The following is a 24,543-nucleotide window of genomic DNA, read 5'->3' on the forward strand; positions in this document are numbered from 1 at the left end:
GCCTGGATCTATCTGGGGGAGCCCTTCAGTACTCACCAGTGAGGGTGTGCAGAATAATACTCGTGTGTTGTGAGCTGCATAACATCGCTCAACAGAGAGGGTTACTGATGGATGAGGTCCAATGCTCTCAAGAAGCCGCCGCACCTGCCATCAACATTGAAGAAGACGAGGAGGAGGAGGAGGAGGAGGAGGAAGACGAGGACAATGAGCGAACCATCGGCAGAGCAGCATCTCACCTGGCTGCTCGTCATTCCGGGGAATCACTCATATTTGATAGATTCTCATAGGGGGATCTGCAAAGTGACTACAGTCAAGTACTCAGATGACCTGTAACGACCACCACGCTTTCACAAAAAAGACTCAAGAATGGGCAAGACGTGGCAGTGGCGATGAGATTCACAACATTTCATGTGAATTTAACAAAAAGCAAATATAATTGAAAAACATGACAGTCTGTCATGGTGATTACAAAACCTTCCACTTCCTCTTCCTACAGCTTTTATGTGGTGCATCCCCCTGGGGCTGCAGCAGAGGTAGTGGCAGGTTGCTTAGATTCATGCCAGGACTGCTTAGATGCTTTAGGCTACGCCCTCTGGGTTTCGGAGTCTGTGAGGGCCCCTCCAAAGACTGCTCCACCTGCACCTGTGCAGGGGCAGACTCAGCCACCTGGAGAGGAGGCAGCATTGCGGGTACTGGTTGAGGTGGGGGGGGGGGATCAACAGGTGAGAGGTGGGAGCGCTTCCACATCCCCTTTCGCCTTCATCCCTCTCCTGGGCCACGGCCACATCACTCCTGCCACCCTGCTGGACAACAGCTTGGAGCAGATCTGTGACCCGTTCTAAGGCCGCGGCTATAGTATCTGTCTGCCTGTTTAAGGCCCCAGACATGTTGGCATCCAGAGTGCGCATGGCCGTTGTCAGGGCCTGAATGGACTCATTTGTGAGCCATGCTTGAAGCTCAATGGAGGCTGCCATTCCCTCCATTGCAGACATTCCCACACTCACCTGTGCCACCAGTCCACTACAGCTGGAGGTGGTCTCCTCCAGTATCTGCGTCAATGTGGAGACTGAGCATGGCAAGTCTTCCAGTACGTTGCAAAGATGCGTCTGTACTTCTATCATTCTCCTAGTCAAGGATGGCCCCTGGGGTTCAACATCTGTGCCAAGCTGAGCAGAGTTTGGAGAGGAGTTGGCCACCAACGCGGACTCTCCACCACTGCCCCTGCCACCAGTGTCTGCTCGTGCTCACTTGTGTGTGGTTACTCACCAGGTGACAATCCAACTACCTCTCTAATAGGACCTGCCAAGGTGTGAGTATCTGCGCTGGTTCATGGCTCACTAAGATGTGATGATGCACCCTCAGAGGCAGGGAGCTCCTCTGAGGAATCGCCCTCATCCACATCTTCAGTCTGTGATGCCCCTGGAAAAGAACATACAGCAATATTAAGAATCATCCCAGATTTAATGTTGCATTGAGCATACTGAAGTGTGCAACAGATCAATCATTGATGACACAGATCCATGTTGTGTGTGAGGGATGTTAAAGTTCTGTCACCAGATGTTTATAGGGTGCCAGTCTCGGCATCCCCGACGGCCAGGCACTCCACCATACGGCTTATCTCCAAGGCCTCCTCCTCTGCCTCTGTGAGGGCCACTATTTGTGGTGGGCCCCCTCCAGTCCTCACCCTTTCCCTTGCATTTTGCGCTCTCTTTTCCTACAAGGGGAGAAAGTACAGACGTGTGAGTGAGTGAGGGTGAAGTGGTCACCTGACGGATGCATTGCTTTGGGTCAGGATGACAATGAGGCAGATCCATCAGAGGGTGATGATCAGACAGATTGATCACATTGCATCAAGATTGGGGTGCGTGGGAGAGGTGGGTGCACAAATGGGGGGTGAAGAAGGGCACAGAAAGTGAAGGCAACTTGACACTGAGCCTTAAGTGAGCATGAGGAGTGATGTGATGGAGTAGGCTTCGCAGGGCAGTGTGAGGGGGGGGTAATGTTCACCACAGAATGCAGATGAATCTGTAACTACACTCACTTTTCCTGGCCTAGTTAGGTAATTAAATCGCTTCCTGCATTGCAGCTACGACCGGGGCACCGTACTCCTGCTGCTTACCTGGTCTGCCATGGCCAACCACGCCTTCTTTGTGGCAGAACCAGGTTTCTTCCTCCTGTCTGGTGGGTATAGCACCTCCCTCCTGTTTCTGGCAGCACCCAGTAGTGTCTCCAGGGTGGTGTCTGAGAACCTGGATGCAGGCTTTGCTTGAGGATGTTACATACTCATTCTTCCTCCTTCAAGATGCATTGTTGGAGTGGGCCTTTAAATAGTGGGCTTTAAACGTGTCATGCAGGTGCGCAGTACGCCCGCTGCGCAGTTTGAGGACGCGAAATCCGGAAGTTCAGTTAAGTGGCTTTTGAGTCACGATCGCTCAGGAACACGCATGAAAAAAGAATTCTGGGTTTCCCACTCGCTTATTGACCCCCCCACACCTCATTGTTAAAATTTAGGCCCAGGAGTCCGATACTGGATTCATCGTGTTAAGGAGGAGAATATGACTGCAGTCCTAGGTTCAATGTCCCAAGATGTCTTTAGCATGGTTTGTAAATATAATCAAGCATTTACTAAAAGTACTTGTGACATCTACAGAAAGGACATCAGTATCGTGCTGTCCTTATTATTATTCTTAACTTTACTGAGAGGCTAGCTGGGATGTCTGGGCTTTCCTGGGATCTCTGATTGGAATATCAGCTGTCCATTGGAAGCGAGGATACATGGCTAGATGAAATTCCATTCAGGTTATACTACAAGTCCCTGCCAGTACAGAGTAATCATGTGCCATTTGACATTCAACATATCCCAACACTACTTCTACCTGAACTGCAGATACACAAAGGGGAGAAAGAAAACCCACAATGTAGTTTGACCACAAGAACTATCCAAAATGATACTTTCCAGGTTCTTCACTAAACACTTTCTCATTAACCAAAATCCTCAGGTAAACTCAGACCTCAGCTCAAGTTCAGGTTTGGAATCGATTTCAAAAGAATCTGAAATTTGGTTATCTGACTCAGCGAATTAGATTTGAGGCTCATAGTGCACCAGTCAAAATGGCAGTGGTCATTCACCTCAATCATCAGTACAGGTGATACTGCTCTACGAGGTTATGGAATGAGAAGCCTCAGCAAATATGAGCACTGTTTGAATATCTGAACCATACTGGAGGTAGGATTGTCAACTCTCCAGGATTGTCCTGGAGTCTCCAGAAATTCAAGATTAATCTCTAGGATACGACCAATGGTACGAGCAATGCAGGAGAAAAGTCATAGGGACATTTTAAAAAACTGTGTGCTTTTTTCTCATTTTCTTTGAACACTTTCATTTATTAGGTATAAAAATATTGGAGTTGGGATAAATAGGCTGTTTGACTGACAATCAAGAATCATCCAATCAGGTGATTAAGAGCCTGTTTGCTATCCAATTGGCGTGTGAAATTGTTGGCTGTGTTGGGTGGCCAATGGTGGGGATGGAGCAGTTGGAGACGGGAGGTCATGTGATGAAACCTCCAGGAATACGTCCAACAAGGGTTGGCAACCCTAACCAGAGCGCAGGTGAAAACGACTAATATTGTAGATTCATCATTGCTGAGCATATTGGTGGATTGGACATATGCATCCACACCATATCCTGCCTCACCACTCCGCTCTCAGTAATTCTTGGGCACATACCCCAACACAAGGCCACATACCACCCTCCTCACTAAGGACCAGATGCATACTCACAACAACACCACAGTCTTCACTAGACCAGAGAGAAACAAATGGATGAATCTTCACTATGTGGGCACATTTTCTCCTTGCACTGGACCACCAGGCACTCGGCACAAGGCCACAGAATACCCTCACCTTTTAACTATGAGATCCATCTGACCCACTAGAAACCTGCATGCTCCTTCCTTTCTAGACTAGAAGGATCAGACAGATGCACGGTCACCACAGGGCCTGATAACACCCTTCCTACTGAACTAGCAGGGATCACATAGGCAAATACTCAATATGGCCCTTCCCAAAGAATTAAAAGGCACTTATCTTTCTTATTGTGGCTCCAACTACATACTACATGTGCTCAGCTGGCAAATTGGCACAGCAACAAGGAAAGGCAAGATGGAGGTGCATACCTCAACACAGGTAGTGGTTTCAGTTTAAAGAGGCACACCCGAAGCCAAGTGTCATGACTTGGACTAACTCCCTGAATTTGGGCCCAATCAGGTCACTTCGAGTTTGGGATTTTATTCTCTCACACAGCCTTTTTAAATTTGCCGAACTTCAGATTGATAGTTTGAGTAGTTTGCTTGGCTATAGAAGTAAAGCTCCAGGCTAGGATTTGGAGTTACACATTTATACTGTCAGATTTTTCTCATAAATACATACAGGGGCCATTAAGCACTCCTGCGGCCCAGTGGTACTGCTGTGCTATGGGCACTGGCTCCCCATATTATCTGGGGAAGAAGCCTGAGGCCTGCTGTGTCCAGAGTGGTACAATGTGGTGGGGAAGCTCTTGCACTACTGAGGCCTTGTGCATCCATCCTGGGCAAGCCTCATTCTAGGACCAGTTTTCAAATAAAAATTCTTAAAAGAGCTCAGAGCACCATAATGTGACATTTGTGCCATATTTTCCTCCAGCGCCCATTGGGAACGGGAGCAAGGGAAGCACAGGGGTCAGGAGTACTTAAAGGGGCAAGAGGTTTGTATATTTTTGTTTTTTCAATGTTTACAATACATTTTTATGCAATTGTTGCTGTTGTTAACATTGTCCCATATTTGATATTTCAATTTAATATCCACATCAGAAAAATCTATGTGGTGGGAGCAATTTTTTTTTACTCCTTAAGGGAAATTTGTTCTCAAAGTGCCTCACAAAGTATTTCATGGTTTAGGTGGTACACGATGAAAGATACCAGGGAGATCAGCGGGCCCCAGAACATATGTGCAAGCCTATCTGCCAATGATCAAGGACAACTCACGATGGGTCAGCACGATGCCGTCTTCTTCATCCGTTCCTAAGCCTAGGATGTTCAAACTGCCCACCATCTTCTGCAGAGCATGATGTACTGCTGTCTTGTTGGAGGTTGCCCTCCTCACAGCCGCCTCTTGCACTTTGACTCCTGTCCTGACTCCTGTTTATCTGGCAAAGAGTAAGCTACTGGACCACTTGCTCACGGACTGTTTTGTGCCCTGACATTGGCTTGCTTTTGACCCCCTCCTCCCTGCAGCCTTTGGAAAGGCCAATAAATGTATTTTTAAAAATAGAATTTTCAGCCTTTCTAAAGGCCCTGTCCCTTCCAGCAGCCTTCAAGAGCTGTGTGCCTTGCCTTATAATACGGATCTCACACACTAAGCTCTGAGAGTACGACAAAATATTTACATTAGCTGACTTTGCATCATGGCACGAAGCTCGGCACTCCAATTTATATGTATTATCGGCCCTGCAGAATTAGGTAGGACACTGGAGACAAGAAACGAGCTTAACTTCATGTGGAATGATGGTGTGAAATGTGGCAGGACTCCAATGCTAGTCTATGAAGAATTATTCACATGCAAATTCAGGTAGACAAGTACATGCCCTTATTCTACTCCATAGGATTGCCACTCACAATGAACTCATTTACTAAGGGTCGAAATATTTCAGCATTCCTTCCAGTTATTTTTTTCCCCTTGCACAGTATCTGACTGAGGGGCAGATAGATAAATTGCAAAGGTGCTCTGACCAGCCGTCAGCAGGTACACAAGAGTGGCATGAATCAAATGCCCTCTCAGTGGAGAAGTGTCTTGCTTTGGCACCTACTCTAGATGACCTGGTTGATATCAGGAACTCAAGCAGCAGATATCCTAACACTGTGGCACTGCATGTTAGTGTATCAACATGTGGCTCAGTGAGGCTATTCTCATACCATTTCCTGGCTGCATACAGTGACACCACTGTTCCTGGCCAGAATGGAGATGATTGAATAATTCCCCCATCAATCACGTCTGGAGACCAGACTGCTGTAAGTGACTGGGATTGATTTTCCACACATATGTAACTATCCTCCACTCACTGCATTTTGCTGGAGAATCACCCTGCTTTTATTGGGAGACGTTGCTTCATGGACGAACACTGGAGTCCTGGAGACGTAGTTTCGGTCATTGAGTTCTGTTTGCCGTATTTCGTAGAGACTCTTCTTAAATAACTTCTGTGGACTGTTTGCTGTAGTGCGCTGTTTAAGCAGATTCTGTTTGCTGAGTAAATAGACTTTGTTTGAGTGCCGCCTTAAGTCCCTCCAACTCATTGTCTGACACAGTGGTATCATTAGACACTCTGCCCCTTCCTTCTAATAAGAAAGAAATCACTTTCACATCGTTACAGGTCTATTCAGACTATCCGGCAAAGGCACATTCAAAAACTGGAAGCTACTGAAAGTCCAGTTGCAGCCATTTACTTCATTCTCGTGGTGCGCTGCTACTAGTAGTGGAGCATACTCAGCAGAATGTCATCACAGGGTTAATTTTGTGAGGCTCCACACCATTGGCAAGGTCTCACAGACAGCTCACCCACATAAGAAAATCGTAGGCTGCGCAAAAAACATACTCACATCTTCATTGGTGTTACACGCCACAAATTGGGAGGCTTGGTTTCAAACTGCATCCAAATTTTTTCAACCAGGTGACAACAACTTGCATTTATATGGCACCTTTAACATAGTAAAACGTCCCAAGACGCTTCACAGGAGCGTAATCAGACAAAATATGACACCGAGCCACATAAGGAGATACTGGGACAGGTGACAAAAAGCTTTGTCAAAGAGGTAGGTTTTAAGGAGGATCTTAAAGGAGAAGAGAGAGGTAGAGGGGTAGAGGGGTTTAGGAACAGAATTCCAGAGCTTAAATTCTAGACAGTTGAAGGCAATGGTGGGGCGATGGAAATTGGCGATGCACAAGAGGCCAGAATTAGAGGAATGCAGAATTCTTGGAGGGTTGTAGGGTTATGGGAGGTTACAGAGATAGGGAGGGATGAGGGCCATGGAGGGATTTTAACACAAGGATGTGAATTTTAAAATTGAGGCGTTCCTGGACCGGGAGCCAATGTAGGTCAGCAATCACTGGGGTGATGGGGGAATGGGACTTGGTGCAAGTTAGGATATGGGCAGCAGAGTTTTGGATAAGCTCAAGTTTATGGAGGGTGGAAGATGGGAGGCAGGCCAGGAAAGCATTAGAATAGTCAAGTCTGGAGGGAACAAAAGCATGAAAGATGGTGTCAGAAACAGATGCGCTGAGGCAGGGGCTGAGACGGGAGATATTACGGAAGTGGAAGTAAGTGGTGTTGTTGATAGAGAGGATATGGAGTTGGAAGCTCAGCTCAGCATCAAATAGGACACCAAGGTTGCAAAGAGAATGGTTCGTCCTCAGACCATGGCCAGGGAGGGGGATGGAATCGGTGGCTAGCGAACGGAATTTGTGGAGGGGGTTGAAGGCAATGCCTCGGTCTTCCCAATGTTTAATTGGAGGAAAGTTCTGCTCATCCAATACTGGATGTCAGACAACCAGCTTAACAAATCAGAGGCAATGGAGGGGTTGAGAGAGGTGGTGGTGAGGTAGGCTGGGTGTCATCAGCATACATGTGGAATCTGACGTCGTGTTTTCGTATGATGTCACCGAGGGGCAGTGTGTAGATGAGAAATAGAAGGGGGGCCAAGGATAGAGCCTTAGGAGACTCCAGAGGTAATAGTATGGGAGCAGGAAGAGAAGCCATTGCAGGAGATTCTCTAGCTATGACTGGATAGATAAGAATGGAATCAGGTGAGGACAAGCTGACAAGCCTAGCCATGTCACCAGGTTTAGTACTGAGTGGGGAGAATGGGCTGTGCCAAAAGGAAAAAGCAAAAATTGGACAGAGAGCTTAGCCACATCTCCATGGCAACTGCAAGCAGCTGAATCAGGAGCCACATTTAAAAAAATTTTTTTTTATTCATTCATGGGATGTGGGCATCGCTGGCGAGGCCGGCATTTATTGCCCATCCCTAATTGCCCTTGAGAAGGTGGTGGTGAGCCATCTTCTTGAACCACTGCAGTCCGTGTGGTGAAGGTTCTCCCACAGTGCTGTCAGGTAGGAAGTTCCAGGATTTTGACCCAGCGACGATGAAGGAACAGCGATATATTTATATATATCAGGATGGTGTGTGACTTGGAGGGGAACATGCATGTGGTGTTGTTCCCATGTGCCTGCTGCCCTTGTCCTTCTAGGTGGTAAAGGTCGCGGGTTTGGGAGGTGCTATCGAAGAAGCCTTGGCGAGTTGCAGCAGTGCATCCTGTAGAGGTCACACTGCAGCCACAGTGCGCCAGTGGTGGAGGGAGTGAATGTTTAGGGTGGTGGATGGGGTGCCAATCAAGTGGGCTGCTTTGTCCTGGATGGTGTCGAGCTTCTTGAGTGTTGTTGGAGCTGCACTCATCCAGGCAAGTGGAGAGCATTCCATCACACTCCTGACTTGTGCCTTGTAGATGGTGGAAAGGCTTTGTGGAGTCAGGAGGTGAGACACTCACCACAGAATACCCAGTCTCTGACCTGTTCTTGTAGCCACAGTATTTATGTGGCTGGTCCAGTTTAGTTTCTGTTCAGTGGTGACCCCCCCACCCCAGGATGTTGATGGTGGGGGATTCAGCGATGGTAATGCTGGTGAATGTCAAGGGGAGGTGGTTAGACTTTCTCTTGTTGGAGATGGTCATTGCCTGGCGCGAATGTTAATTGCCACTTATCAGTCCAAGCCTGGATACAGTCCAGGTCTTGCTACATGCGGGCACAGACTGCTTCATTATCTGAGGGGTTGCGAATGGAACTGAACACTGTGCAATCATCAGCGAGCATCCCCATTTCATTGATATCACCCATGGAGGTGAGCCCGACTGTCCAGTCCTTTTGGTTGGGTTAGGTCACCTTAATATGAGAGTGAAACATTTGGAAGCAGTAGAAAAAATTGCATGTGTAAATTTTTTGTTAGGCTGGTATACAGTGCTGAGATTGTTGAATAAATGCAGCAGCATTTACTCTAAAATTAATCAGTTAGAATGCACTTCAATAACATCCATCATTCTCACACCATCTCAGGAACCCTAATGGTCAAAGTCATTTTCATACGCCAAGGTACCTCTAGAGGACATGACCTCAGCCTAGGAAGTGCCCCAATTATTTAACAGTCGTGGGGCAAACAGTCAGATACAATGACCCCATACCCTTGTAAAAAAATAAAAGCTTAAGTAGTTGGGTGTATTAGAGTGGGGATTCTGTCAGCTCGAGTTAAATTCTGCAGTATACACATATCGGTGTCAGTGAGGAGATAGGAACAATGCATCAAAAGAAATTTATCTTGATCTACGTCAAGTTAAAAGTAATGAGCTAAAATGGCACAGGAGTTATCACATTCAAAGAGCATGAAATTGGATCATTTTTCTTCATTAGATTTTGTTACTTGCATTTAGTGTTCCTTTAAAGTATCAATTTGAACTCTCTTCCTCTTCATTCATTTATACTTTGTTTTAAGCATTCTATTTGAATTTTCAGTCTTATCAACATCTGCATTGTACACATTCCTCAGCACACCCCAAACAATCACATCTCACAACTGCCAACTGACGGAATTCCACGTCATTTGATGCTCTGAAACGGGCAGCCATGTTGAGCCACTATCATGTGAAAAGGCATGGATCACCTGAAGCCCTCACAGACCAGCCAATGCTGTAAGAGGCAAGGACAGACCGTCTGTGTCATGTTGTATTAGAAATATAAACGTGAACGATTAGTCTCAGGAAGAAATAATCTCTCTCGGTTCTTAACTGGGATTTTTAACCAATCCATTTAATAGAATGGGAGACGGTCGAGGAAAATGCTCTACATTGGGCTTGTGGCCGGTATGTCTGATGGGGACAATGTTGGCAACCCAATGGATATGTACAAGTCATGAATGAGGTGTTTGCATAACTTAGCTGAGGATCTCATAGGCGACATGCTTGAGATTCTAATGATGATAAACATGCAGAGTGCAACAAATCAGATATAGAGTAATGGATGTTTGGAGTGAATTACAGATATGTGTGCAATCCTGACTTGGTTCTGAAGCAGCGTCTGACTAGTACAGATAATAGGACCCCCCCCCCCCCCCGCCAACCCACCACCTCTCCTGCCCCTCATTCTCCCCAACACAGACACATCTGGACTTCATCTACAACCACTTGCCCTTTCTTAGTTTTTTTTTTAAAGAGGTGACAAAACAAATGGGGGGTGATTTTAAATCCCAAGAACGGGTGGGTTGGGGGCGGGTAAAGTTGAAAATAGTTGTTTTTTTTGGGTCTCAATCACAAAATGCTCGTACTTTGCATTCCCAGTGGGAAGCCTGTACTTTTACACGCCAACATTAAACCTAGAAATAAAGCCGGGTTGCGGTCGCGACCCAAAAAACAATCATTTTCAACTCCCTCCCACCCCCAACCCACCCGTTCTTGGGGTTTAAAACCCCCATGGTCATTGGGAGAAGGAGAATTGACTGCACAAGTGATATAATTGTCCATTACGAAGCATGATGGGCATCTGATCATAGAGATTACAAAACAGGACAGGGCACATTTTTAACACAAGAACATGCAGGCCTAGAATTTTCAGAAAATACCAAAGGACACAGCTTGGGTGTAAAGAATCATCTGAGGGCAGGACATAGAGGAAAATCAGGGAGGGGGGTGGAAAACACAATATGCCTAACACAGCTTGCCCTATCATTTTATTTATTTATTCTCAGGTTGTGGGCATCACCGGCAAGGCCAGCATTTATCCTAATTGCCCTTTACTGAGTGGCTCAGAAAACCCAGCCTATGTACCCTGTCCACACCAAGTCCTGCATTGCAATATATCATGCCATATCACTGCATTCTCTATATATTGTACTTCCTTTAAATACCTTATCATCACTTACTTTACTGTTACATTATATATTACACAATGTGTCATATTTTATATACTCAACTATATTAATGCATTTTGTACATACCATGGTACATTTTATATTGTGCATCATTTTATAGTTGTTTCTAGTATATGTTATCATACCATACCATAACATTAAAGCATGTTTATACATACTAACTCACTTAAATAGATATATGTAAATATGCACACACATGCAGAGCACCAAACTACGATACAGTGTTTTCTAAACTTTTCATGTAAAGTTCTATCTTCAGACCTTCATTCCACCGCTCCCAGGAGGTAGTAGACAGCCTGCTCCAGACCTCACTGAACGCACCCTGTAACCAGCTGTCAGGAGGTACGAAGGATCACTTGTGGTGACCCTGCGCTCCTATTTTCCCTTCCCCCTGCGGAGAAATGGTGCAGCCTCCGCTTGATACCTCCTCGACCTCAAGTCGAGAACAGGGTAAGCGGGGATCAAACCTGCATTAGCTCACGCTCAGTCGCTGGGTACCTGTGTCTAATGTATATATTGTGCCAAGTACCATCTCTGTATTACTTATACCAGGCAGCATTTGTGGGGGGGGGGGGGGGGGAATAGAAAAAAAAAGTAGAAAACAATGTTAGTGAGGTAGTTTGTAGTAAAAAGGATTTTTTTGAAGAAAAAGAGCTGCTATTACTGACAAAATCCCAGAGCAAGCTCAATGGACTGAAAGGCCCAGTCCTGCTCCTCTGGTACAACAGATACACAAGAGGCACAAATAAGATTATAGGGTATAACATAAATATAATGTAATGGTATGGAATGATATACATTATATGTAATACATTGTAACACAATATATCACATGTTGTACTTTAAGTATTATACCTGTACTAAATCCCCATCTTATATACACTGTAGCTTTCACATTATACCTTAATAACATAGAATCATAGAATGGTTACAGCACAGAAGGAGGCCATTCAACCCGTCAAGTCCGTGCTGGCTCTCTGCAAGAGCAATCCAGCTAGTCTCACTCCCCCGCCCTTTCCATGTAGCCCTGCAAATGTTTTTCTTTCAAGTATTTATCCAATTCCCTTTTGAAAGCCATGATTGAATCTGCCTCCACCACCCTTTCAGGCAGTGCAATCTAGATCATAACTACTCGCGGCTTAAAAAAGTTTTTCCTCATGTCGTCTTTGGTTCTTTTGCCAATCACCTTAATATATCCTTACCCCACAAATACTGCACCTTATTCGTGAATATATAACTTACCACACTACATCGCTGCCCTTTATATTTAATGAATTACTTAATCAACACATTACCTCAAACAAAGTGATATGGAAAGCTGGGAATTATCTAATCCCAGTGCCCTCTTTTTAGGAACTAATTGACGATTAACCGTGGTACCTAGAGTTGTGTTATGGAGTGACAGGAAGAGGGCATCGCACCCAGAGTGCCAATGGTGATTCCCTGCTCTCAAACAGCTCACTGAAGTGGGGCAGAGTGAGAAGAGGAAGAGACAGAATCAATTCCAGGAAGGTCTTTTGCACCTGCTAGTGGCCAGATGCAAAGCAGCACCGATAAAGTCCTTGGAAGCTGCATAATTCTTAAGGCTTGGCGATGTAAGAAGAAAATAACTTAAATATAAACTGTCTAGGGACCTTCTTCATCAGCCTGGGAGAGAGGGTCTGTCACCTGTACATCATCTCTCATCATCACAGAACACAGGAAAGACTAAATGATGCTGGCATGTAAAAATGGCCACATGAACTCATGAAGCCCTCTATGATACAATAACATCTTTCAAACTGTATAATCCAAAAACACACTTACTTAATAATCCAGCATTGGGAAATCTCCAGGAGTCGTTATAAGTTGTATACTGCGGATGGGAGTATGGGCTCCCAGAAAAATCACCTCCTAAAATAAGAGAGAGCACAAAGAGGATGAAATGATGGAAAGATTCTCGAGTTAATTAGTCTGGGTTGTCCTCCAATGGAAGGAATATGGTAAAGAAATAGTTCAATATTATGAACCAAACCGTCATTAATAACCGATCTGCATCTAGTCACACTTTGCAATTACTGTGTTTCTTCATTTTCTGTGAAACTCAGACCTTCACTAATTTAACTATATCATGTGTAACATCTGGGACTTGTTGATACAAGAAATATGCTGAAAAGTTGAGATTTATTAACACGATCAACCAACTGGCTTCACTAATTAGTAGGAGTTTTTCTGACATCATGTCTGGTAGATCTTTTCCACGCCAGTTTTCTATGTCCCTCTTTCTCTTATCTGCTCTCTTCCATCCCCATTGCCTTTCCCCATCACGAATGTGTTGTTAGATAGCAAGATCTTAGGCCACATGGTGATTCTCATCAGTTTTATTTCATGAATTCTGGACATTAACCAAATGCAAATAGCTTGTTCCTACGGTTCACAAACTAATTAATATCAACATTTTAGCATAAGCTAAGTAAATACAATAACTAGCTAAACCATTAAAAACCCATTGCGTGCATGGCTAAATGACTTAATTAAAATATTTGTTGTTTTCTCTTAGAATTTAACCAAGTCTGCCTCCTTTGTTGCCCAAACTTTCCCTCACACCTTGGGTACTGACAGAAGTACAACCGCCTTCCCCAACCCTTTAGCTGTGAAGACAAGGTGATGGCAATTTGCGTGGCTGTGCATATTAATCAGCAGGCGATGGGAAATTTAAACTCATCAGCTGCACTCCTGCTCAAATGATTTGAAGCAAGCCGACACTTCACGATGTGATTCCCTTCGTTCCCCCTCCTTGCTCTCAGGGGGATGCGCCAGGGCCTGACAGGCTCAGACTTCCAATTCTCTGCTTTTTATGCCTCAGTGGTCAGGGTGTCAGGCTCCTGCAGTACAGACCAGCGGAGAGCTGCAAGAGTCACTGAGCACCGTCAGCTCAGTGACAGAATCGCTCGTTTCATCCAGAAATATTCTGCATATCGAGCAGGCGAGCAGGAGCCAGGCTGTGCCGAAGATGTGGCAGGAGCTGAGTAAAACTATAGCAGATCAATGCACATCTAAACAGCATGCCGGCCCCTTTGTGGAAATACCACCGTCCATCAGAGATAATTCTTGACAGCTGAACTGTTCAATCATCAACTGTGATGAGAAGTCCCAAAGAGGGGGGAAAAACACCTTAATAAACATCAAACACAAGAATTTTAAGGGGCATCAATTCTCTTTACATCCCAGTCCGCTACCTGCCTAACAACATAAAATGTTTAATGATTACTGATTAATTAGCCTCAAGTGGACCCTTTGCATTTCAGCTGTAAAATCTTCCCAATGGGTATCAGAGGTGCCGCAATTTGGAACTTAATAGCAGCCTGTATGGCTCCTTGGAAAAAAGCTTTGGCATAATCACACCGAATGAACATGACAAATAATAAACAAAGATCCCAATTATCAGCGAAATGAAGGATCGAGTTTTTAAGGGGTCTAAAAGGTCTTTAAGTTCCACAAATAAAGCCTCTGCAGCTTTGCACTCTGGGTGAGATGTCTGTGTGGCCTATAGCACCCCTCCAAATACCATTCATTCACCGCAGACACTAAAGGAATCGGATTTAAGACCAGCCTTAGTACATCCAGTTTAAATACTGCATATCCCCATCACTAAAAAAAGGACACGCACGGCCCCGATTTTAACCTAACCTGCCCAGATTCGGGTCTGACGCCCGGTTTACATCTCGTCCAGTTTTACTCACCGTTGAGGTCAACGGCAGGCTAAGTTAAAATCAAGGCTATACTAATAAAAAACAACATTGAAAATTCTGGAAATCAGCACTAAAAGCAAAAAATACTAGAGGCACCCCACAGGTCGTCAGGATCCGTAGAGAGAAAAGATAGGTTACTGTTTCCTGTCCAACCCTTCATCAGAAAAAAATCTTCAGTTCTGAAGAAAGTACACACCTAAAGGGTCAGAAGCCTCCCCTTTCTCTTTACAGATACTGACTGACCTGCTGGGTATTTCCAGCATTTACTGTTTTTATTTCAGTTGACGAGAACTCTGCACAGGAACAATTTCTGATTTATAATTCTTAAACTCCCGCACAGTTTTCAAGTTATTGTAATATTATTATTCCAAATGGGTTCCGATTACTTCCTATCTGATCAATCCATGTGATCATCAGGCTGTTAGTCACATCTCTGGCATGTGTAAGATAATATTGCAAGTGGGACCTCTTGGTGTCAGCCATAGCTCAGTGGTAGCACTCTCACCTCTGACTCAGAAGGTCATGGGTTCAGATCCCGTCCCAGGACTTGAGCACATAATCTAGGCTGATGCTGCAGTGCAGTACTGAGGGAGTACTGCACTGTCACAGATGTGATCTTTTGAATGAGACGTTAAACTGAGACCCTGGATGTAAAAGATCCCATGGCACTAACTGAAGAGGAGCAGCGAATCCTGGGCCAACATTTCACCCTCAACCAACACTGCCAAAAATAAAATTAACTGGTCATTCGTATCCGTTTATGGGATCTTGCTGAATGCAAATTGGCTGCTGCAATTGCTGGCATAACAACAATGACTATATTTCAAAATTAATTTGGTGGCTATGCAGTGTTTTGGGACATCCTGAAGACGTGATAAAATAGTATATAAATATGCATGTTCTTTCTTTCTTTATTTCTCCCTTGCACTAATGCCATTAGCCTGGTGTCTTCCTACCCCTGCCCACATCAGTACCCCCAGACACTACTCACCAAATAAACCTTACACACACTCAGTGCCAAACAAGCCCTTGACTCACCACCCTTGCTCAACCCAAGCCCCTCTATCAAAGAAAGATGCTGGCCCTTATCAGACCTCATACCAGGTGCTACTGAAATACATGCACCTACATTAGGCCTTCATTGTATATACAAGTACCATGTGATCCTCACATGGGGGTCTAATAAAGGTTTTCAAAATTTTGAAAGGTTTTGAGAAGCTAAACGGTGAAGGATTGTTCCCACTGGTTTTCAACTCGGTAACAAGGGGACAAGACTGAGGATTAAGAACAGAAGGAAGAAGGGGGAGGCGAGAAGAATTTTTTCCCACACAGAGGGTTATTAGAACATGGAATGCTTCACTACAAGGGGGCTATTGAGGCAAAGGCTATCATTTGGAAGGGAATTGGATAAGTGTTTGAAAAGGAAGAATATAGAAGGATGCGGGGAAAGGACAGGGACATGGGATTGGAGTAGTGAGCTCCAGTTGAGGAGCCAGCACTGGTAAGCATGATGGGCCAAATGGCCTTCTTCTGTGCTGTAATTTCTATAGGGCTAGTTCCACAATCCCATGCTCCTAGTGGGAGCAATTTTCGGAGGAAGCATGGCTGGAAGAACTAGGACTACAGTCTTCTAGCTCAGGTTCTGATCCGCACTCCCTAGAGGGATTGACACTGGTCTTTCAACTAGGTTCAAATCCAGTCTAGATTGTTTAGATGAAAGTCTCCCCAGTCTGCTGGCTGTGAGTTTGGACAATGTCAATCCAGTTTCTAGTGGTCCCAGAGCACTTAACAGCTACTAATTAACATTAAATTGGCAATCTTGCTCACAGCGGCAATATGGTACATACAACCATAATGGGAGTGTGGGATCGCAGGATTAGCTCTTATGGTTGTATGTACCATAACCCCAGAAGTTGTATGTAAACTTCGCTCAATTCAATTTTTAAAAAAACCTGCTATCTTCAGCACCAACTGACAGCCGGTGTGAGAAGATATCTATCTCATTTGTCTTTATTTTATATTATGATTTAGGTGCTCATCAGAATGTGCAACATTAACTCATTTCCTGCACTCTGTGTCAGCACCAAGCACTCACTGGTGCAGTCTCATTAAATGTATGCAAGTCTCCCCACATCTTGTCCCAACAATGTGTTTCAGTTCCTGCCCCAGTTGAGCACCTCTGCCCCACAGTAATGTGAGGTTTTTCCATTTCCCGGACCAGCCATCCTATTGCCGCTGTGAGCAAGATTGCCAATTTAATGTTAATTAGTAGCTGTTAAGTGCTCTGGGACCACTAGAAACTGGATTGACATTGTCCAAACTCACAGCCAGCAGACTGGGGAGACTTTCATCTCAACAATCTAGACTGGATTTGAACCTAGTTGAAAGACCAGTGTCAATCCCTCTGCATTGTTCACTCCCCATTCATCATTGTGTCTATAATTGAATTGTGGTTACATTTTCACAGGCTCCCTGATTTCCCTCTGAAGTAAACAGCATTGCATCCAGTAGCAAAGCCCAAACTTTATTTAAGGAATTTTCAAGATGGCCACCACCATACCTGGTGAGAATTGGGAGACCAGTCACATGACACAATACTATGTTTGTAATAATCTTAATAAAATAATATTTTTAAAATCCCTACACCTGGTCCACATACACAGTACAGGGTAACAAGTGGAATATCCAGTAACCCAGGAGAGAGGGATGGGGCAACTCACAGGTGAATTATGAAGGTTCCAGGTGGATTAAACTGGAGATCTCGCTATCTCCCACTGCACATCCTGAATATAATACAGTCATAGTGCACATCATACATTTTAAAATATCAGGATCACAGGTCCACAGGGGTAGAAACATGTTTGAAATTAACATAAAGACTGTAGGCAATAGAATCAGTACAAGTGAGTCTGCATGAAACAGATCAAATAGAGAGCAGAGCAGCACCACGCTACCTACTAGGATTAAACCCTCAGGAGGGGGAGAAATAAAATAAACCTCAATTTAATTTAATTTAATTTAATTTCTTATTTTAACAATTTCACTTTTCATATGAATTAATTAAAACCAGTTTGAATTTGTGTTTAAAAAAAATTTAAATGGGAAACGCAAACACAATCTATTAGAAACATGAATTAGCTGCATTAAAGTGGATGTCTACATATACCCCAACAACAGTGAAACCATTTCAATTTACAGCATTAACAGTAATTAACAGCTTATTTTTTTAAAAAGAAAATGCAGCCCCATCAAAGAAACTAAACAACACAAACACATTTGGTGTCAGCCTTGGCTCAGTTGGTAGCACTCTCGTCTCCAAGTCAGGAGGTTGTAGGTTCGAGCCATAGTTCAGACACTTAAGCCCATAATCCAGGCTGACACTCCAGTGCAGTATTGAGGAAGTGCTGCACTGTCAGAGGTGTCTTTCGCATGAGATGTTAAACTAAGGCCCAGTCTGCCCTCTCAGGTGGACCTAAACGATCCCATGGCACTATTCAAAGAAGAGCAGAAGAGGAATCGCAGTGCCCTGGCCAATATTTATCCTTCAACTAACATCGTTAAAACAGATTATTTGATCATTATCTCATTGCTGTTTGTGGGGCTTTGCTGTATACAAATTGGCTGCCGTGTTTCCTATATTACCACAGTGACTACACTTCAAAGTACTTAATTGGCTGTAAAGCACTTTAGGACGTCCTGAGGTCATGAAAGGCACTATATAAATGCAAGTCTTTTCTTTCTTTCATTTACCCTGTGATTTTCCTGACCCGTTAAAATGAATGGGGGTAGGGAGAATCCCAAGTGCACATGTGGAAAGCATTCGCAAAGGCACCAAGTCAGTGTTGGAAAATGCATCACTGATTACACTGCGTTTAAATCACCTAGCTCTTTGACAAATCACAGCCTCACTGCTAGTTCAGAAACTGCAGAATATTCTGACCCTAAACAGGTCATCTCCGCTGGTTTACCAGCTACAGTGGGTCCCATAGTCAGACATTCTTCTGTGGCTTTCTAAGAATATAAGGAATTTAAGCCCAGAGTCTTGTGCAGCTCAGTGGAACAGTACCCTGTGTGTGCGGCTTGGGGTGGGCACGGACTGCTCTCTATTTTCTGAACTAGATTGTTTTCAATATTTGCATGTACTTTATTATAAAAACGAATAAAATTGCGATTAACCAAATTATTTCCCATTATAAAAATCAATTAATATCGCTGATTTTAATCAGTAGCATTGGAAAATAATTGGTTATTTCTTATTGAAGATTCTCTAGCTGGAATATTGGGATTCAAGCAAATGAATATTTTTGCACCACTGTTTAAAGAATAATGAAGGCAAGAATATTCATGAAAAACTCCCTGTCGTAACCTTTTATGGGCTGTATTATTTTAGGTTGATCATTAGGGAGCTCCCTAAATCTTTTCAGCAGCATTAACCTATAGCTGGGTTTAAACAAGATGCCTGCAGTATCTCAGAAACTTGTACTGAGGTTTGATGTGCAATTGCATTTTATTTTAAAATAATATTCTGGTAGTGTCTTGTCCCATGAAAGAACAATACAAGGCACAGATCTGGTTCAATGGAGACTTAAGCACTTTTTCTTTTTTTAAATTAGTCAAATAAAGGAAAGATAACTTCAAATCCCCAGCAGCCAGCCCCTAGTGGGATCACAAGGGACTCCCAATAAACACTGCGAGTTGGTGCAGGAGGTGCACTTGGGAGGGCGTTTGATTTTGTGTTGGGGGCATCAGTGTTTCAGGAGTTTAACATACACTCTGGGTGCAACACAGGCCCCTGGGGCATGTGAAGTGATGTGAAGCTGAACAATGGCCCACAAACATATGAAATGGTAATTTCTATTTTTCACATCCGTCAAGTGGCAGCCGGTATCAATGATTAAAATAAAATTTAACTAAGTAATCTGCCCTCTCCGTACTTCCACGATAGAAAATGGAATGTAATGCTAGAGCAAACATGTGTTTAATAAACAAAAGAACCCTTGAGAAACATCCCCGGACTCCAAATCAGCTCCACAACCACAGTGTGTCATTAACTGTCACATGACATTAATATTCCATAAATGAGTGATGAGTCCTAGGTTCAGGTGGGCATACCTTGCTGTGAAGTAATTGTTCCAATCTTGGCCTGCGGTAGCATCTATGAAAATTTAATGCTTCCCTCAACACATTTATGAAATATTTCAAATAGTAATTGCTAAAATAGAAAATAATTACTCCCTAGAATTTGTCACGTCCCAATTTTCAATGAACTGCACTTGTAGGCAGTCAAATTAAATTACACATAGTTTGAATAAAGTATAAAGACTCCCATGGGGAGCAAAATGAAGGAGCCAATAAAATTCTTTCCATGTTATTTTCTGCGATTTTCTCCCATCTCTGGTCCAGGTTTAATAGAAGAGGCAGAGAGCAACCACGTGAAGCCGAGGTCACCTTTATAGCCATTGCATTTATTTCTTTACCGCACATGGGTGAAGTTCAACAAGTTTACAACATCATCTAAACCTGGAGATTAGACTCTAGACTTGGAATCACTCTCATGGAGTCCTTCAAGACTGAGATCAATAGATTTTTGTTGGGTAAGGGTATCAAGGGATATGGAGCAAAGATGGGGTTGAGGTACAGATCAGCCATGATCTAATTGAATGACGGGACAGGCTCGAGGGGCTGAATGGCCTACTCCTGTTCCTATGTTCCTGATACATTATAGAATCCCCAATCCAAACCCAAAATGCACTCCGGAGTTTTATTGCAGCACATGCAAGGCCCAACGTGAAATTGCAGCCTATCAGGTGAAAGGCACGACCTGGGCCCTATCCCCAGTGCCCGACCACTCCTGTTTGCAGATAATCACAGAAAGATAATGGGGGCTCCACTCTATACATTGGCTTGGGTGGGGAGAGAAGGTGGGTATCCTCTCTTTACCAGTGAGTTAAGAAAGAAAATACTGGCTAAGGATACTAATATTTTGTGATGTCAACCAAAGCATATCAATAATTTATTATTTATTGCTGACTGCCAGGGTTTAGTGTAGTCAGTATACATTATAACCAGATAAGTGGGTATCTGGGAATAATTCCATTGCCCAGCACTAACATCTCTCACCTTGATGAGCACTAAAACAAAAGAGGCACTATTCCAATCATCTGGTTAGACTTTTCAAGGACGTCGTGCAACTTTGTGATTTATCGGCTGGTTTTAAGCTGCTCAAATTTTGCAGGTACGGCTTATCTGGGTTATCTATCTAATTTATGGGCTTTCTGAGCCTATAAATTAGAAGTAGGCAGTATTCAAATCCACGGGTCACCACTGCTGCATATGAGTTTACAGCAATACTACTGTGTTTTTTTTAACACCAACGATAACACATTTAAAATAATGCCAATTGGAAAATCTAGGCTTACGGCATCTAAACATCATTTGATCCCCAAGATTGCAGCACCACCTTGGAGTGACTCCACTGCTGTCTGTTACTATCTTCGTTACTTACAGTGTGTTACTGGGAGGTAGGCTAGCTCTAGTCATGGTCAGGTTCCTGCTAATCAAAGCTGTTGGTGCATATGCAAAACGTCAGTGCGCTCCATATACTTGATGTGCAATGATGTCCAAACACAACAACCAGTAACCGTGGGGGAATTACTGCAGCCCTAGCCAGAAACAAACTGTAGGTGATCACCAGGAAGCTCTGCATTCAGTCTATATTATATATTCATATTATAGTTCATTTCACTTGACTGTACTACCACATGTACCCTCTCATTGTATACACATTCACCGTACCCTCACTGTATACCCGTTCACTGTACCCTCTCATTGTATACCCGTTCACTGTACCCTCTCACTGTATACCCGTTCACTGTACCCTCTCACTGTATACCCGTTCACTGTACCCTCTCATCGTATACCCGTTCACTGTACCCTCTCATTGTATACCCGTTCACTGTACCCTCTCATTGTATACCCGTTCACTGTACCCTCTCATTGTATACCCGTTCACTGTACCCTCTCATCGTATACCCGTTCACTGTACCCTCTCATTGTATACCCGTTCACTGTACCCTCTCATCGTATACCCGTTCACTGTACCCTCACTGTATACCCGTTCACTGTACCCTCTCACTGTATACCCGTTCACTGTACCCTCTCATTGTATACCCGTTCACTGTACCCTCTCACTGTATACCCGTTCACTGTACCCTCTCATCGTATACCCGTTCACTGTACCCTCACTGTATACCCATTCACTGTACCCTCTCACTGTATACCCGTTCACTGTACCCTCTCATTGTATACCCGTTCACTGTACCCTCTCATCGTATACCCGTTCACTGTACCCTCTCATTGTATACCCGTTCACTGTACCCTCTCATTGTATACCCGTTCACTGTACCCTCTCATTGTATACCCGTTCACTTTACCCTCTCATTGTATACCCGTTCACTGTACCCTCTCATTGTATACCCGTTCACTTTACCCTCTCATTGTATACCCGTTCACTGTACCCTCTCATTGTATACCCGTTCACTTTACCCTCTCATTGTATACCCGTTCACTGTACCCTCTCATTGTATACCCATTCACTGTACCGTCTCATTGTATACCCGTTCACTGTACCCTCTCATTGTATACCCGTTCACTGTACCGTCTCATTGTATACCCGTTCACTGTACCCTCTCATTGTATACCCGTTCACTGTACCCTCTCATTGTATACCCATTCACTGTACCCTCTCATTGTATACCCATTCACTGTACCCTCTCATTGTATACCCATTCACTGTACCATCTCATTGTATACCACATTCACTGTACCCTCTCATTGTATACCCATTCACTGTACCATCTGATTGTATACCACATTCACTGTACCCTCTCATTATATGCCTGTTCAGTGTACCCTCTCATTGTATACCATATTCACTGTACCCTCTCATTGTATACCACATTCACTGTACCCTCTCATTGTATACCACATTCACTGTACCCTCTCATTGTATACCCATTCACTGTACCCTCTCATTGTATACCACATTCACTGTACCCTCTCATTGTATACCACATTCACCGTACTCTCTCATTGTATACCCGCTCACTGTACCCTTTCATTGTATACCACATTCACTGTACCCTCTCATTATATGCCTGTTCAGTGTACCCTCTCATTGTCTACCACATTCACTGTACCCTCTCATTGTATACCACATTCACTGTACCCTCTCATTGTATACCACATTCACCGTACTCTCTCATTGTATACCCACTCACTGTACCCTCTCATTGTATACCACATTCACTGTACCCTCTCATTGTATACACATTCACTGTACCCTCTCATTGTATACCACATTCACTGCAGCCTCTCATTGTATACCTGCTCACTGTACCCTTTCACTGTATACCCGCTCACTGTACCCTCTCATTGTATACCCGTTCATTGTACCCTCATTGTATAACTGTTGACTGTACCATCTCATTGTATGCTCTTTCACTATGTCTCTCTCTGTCTCTCTACCTCTGCCCATCTGTCTGTGTCTCCGTAAGTGTCTATTTCTCTCTCTGCCTTTGTCTGTTTCTCTCTCCTTCTGTATATGTCTGTCTCTCTCTCTCTCTGTCTCTCGGTCTCTTTCTCTCCCCGTCTTTGTCCATCACCCCTCTCTCTCCCCCCTCTCTCTCCTTTGTCTCTCTTTCTCTCCCCCTCTGCGTCTCTCTCTCCCTTTCTCCCCCTTTGCATGTCTCTCTCTCCCCCTCTGTCCATGTCTCCCAGTGTCTCTCTCTGCCCCTCTGTCCATCTCTCTCCCTTCTTTGTCTGTCTCTTTTTCTCCCATTGGCTTTCTCTCCCCATCTCTCTCTTTTCTCCCCCTCTGTCCATCTCTCTCTCTCTCCCTCTGTCTCCTCCCCTCTGTGTGTGTCTCTCTCTACCTCTCTCCCCCTCTGTCTGTCTGTCTCTCTCTCTGTCTCTTCCCCTCTGTCTCTCTCTATCTCTCTCCTCCTCTGTGTGTGTGTGTCTCTCTCTCCCCCCCCCCCCTCTTTCAAGCCTGCAGTCTCCTGGGTGTACACTGCTACCCATCAATTTCATGTCAATTCTGCCAATTCAAGAATCAGGGGTGTGATATCAACACACTAAATAGTTTACTGGTGAAAATGTTTGAGACATTTAAACCGTTGAAAAGTACCAGCATTTAAAAACTAGCAACCCATTAAATCATAAATAAAGCTATTAAAAAACAGCAGAAGGACATAGTGATGTTAACAGAGAGAAGCAGAGCATTCCTGAATCTTCCCCTGTACCTGCATGATTGCTCAGTTAAATTTCTGTTCTCTGTCATTAATTAGTCTCTTGAATTGGCTAACAGATTTTTCCTCCTCAGCACTGCCCTGATTTTCTATAATGAGATTAATATCCATAGTTCTCTGCATCCTCCATCTTCTGCTATTTCTGCCTTCATTGACCAAGGAGTCCTGGAACACAGTGTGAACTGTTCAAAAACCCTACAAAATCCTAACGGGTGAATATTAAAATTGTCTGATCTGATGAAGTGAGTAAGAGTTTATAGCGCCAGAGTTTCCCATTACACTGGTCTAGCGGTGCGGAGAATAATATTTTTTAAAGGTTTCCCATTCCGCCTCAGCTGGAAAGCTGTGTTCTTTTCAGGTAATTTGTTTCAATCTTAAAGCAAAAAAAAACAATGCAGACTATTTTTTTTATAAAAGTCCCCTACTGCTTCCAGTAGCTAGATTCAAGCCCAGCTTGTGCTGTAGGTCCCTTGGCTTTTTTTTGGGGAGGTGGGGAGTGTT

At 44.0% G+C, this 24,543-nt stretch overlaps 1 protein-coding gene across 1 annotated transcript in view; it reads right to left on the reverse strand.

The window, feature by feature from the left end:
• The window catches only part of pax5 (paired box 5), a 202,665-nt gene that overhangs the window by 12,252 nt on the left and 165,870 nt on the right, over positions 1 to 24,543 (reverse strand). Inside the window, exon 8 of the mRNA XM_067983345.1 lies at positions 12,810 to 12,896. Within this exon, the coding sequence (XP_067839446.1) occupies positions 12,810 to 12,896 (87 nt within the window). The remainder of the gene's footprint in view (positions 1 to 12,809; positions 12,897 to 24,543) is intronic.

Source organism: Heptranchias perlo, chromosome 4 (genome assembly GCF_035084215.1).
Source record: "Heptranchias perlo isolate sHepPer1 chromosome 4, sHepPer1.hap1, whole genome shotgun sequence".
NCBI classification, from domain to species: domain Eukaryota; kingdom Metazoa; phylum Chordata; class Chondrichthyes; order Hexanchiformes; family Hexanchidae; genus Heptranchias; species Heptranchias perlo.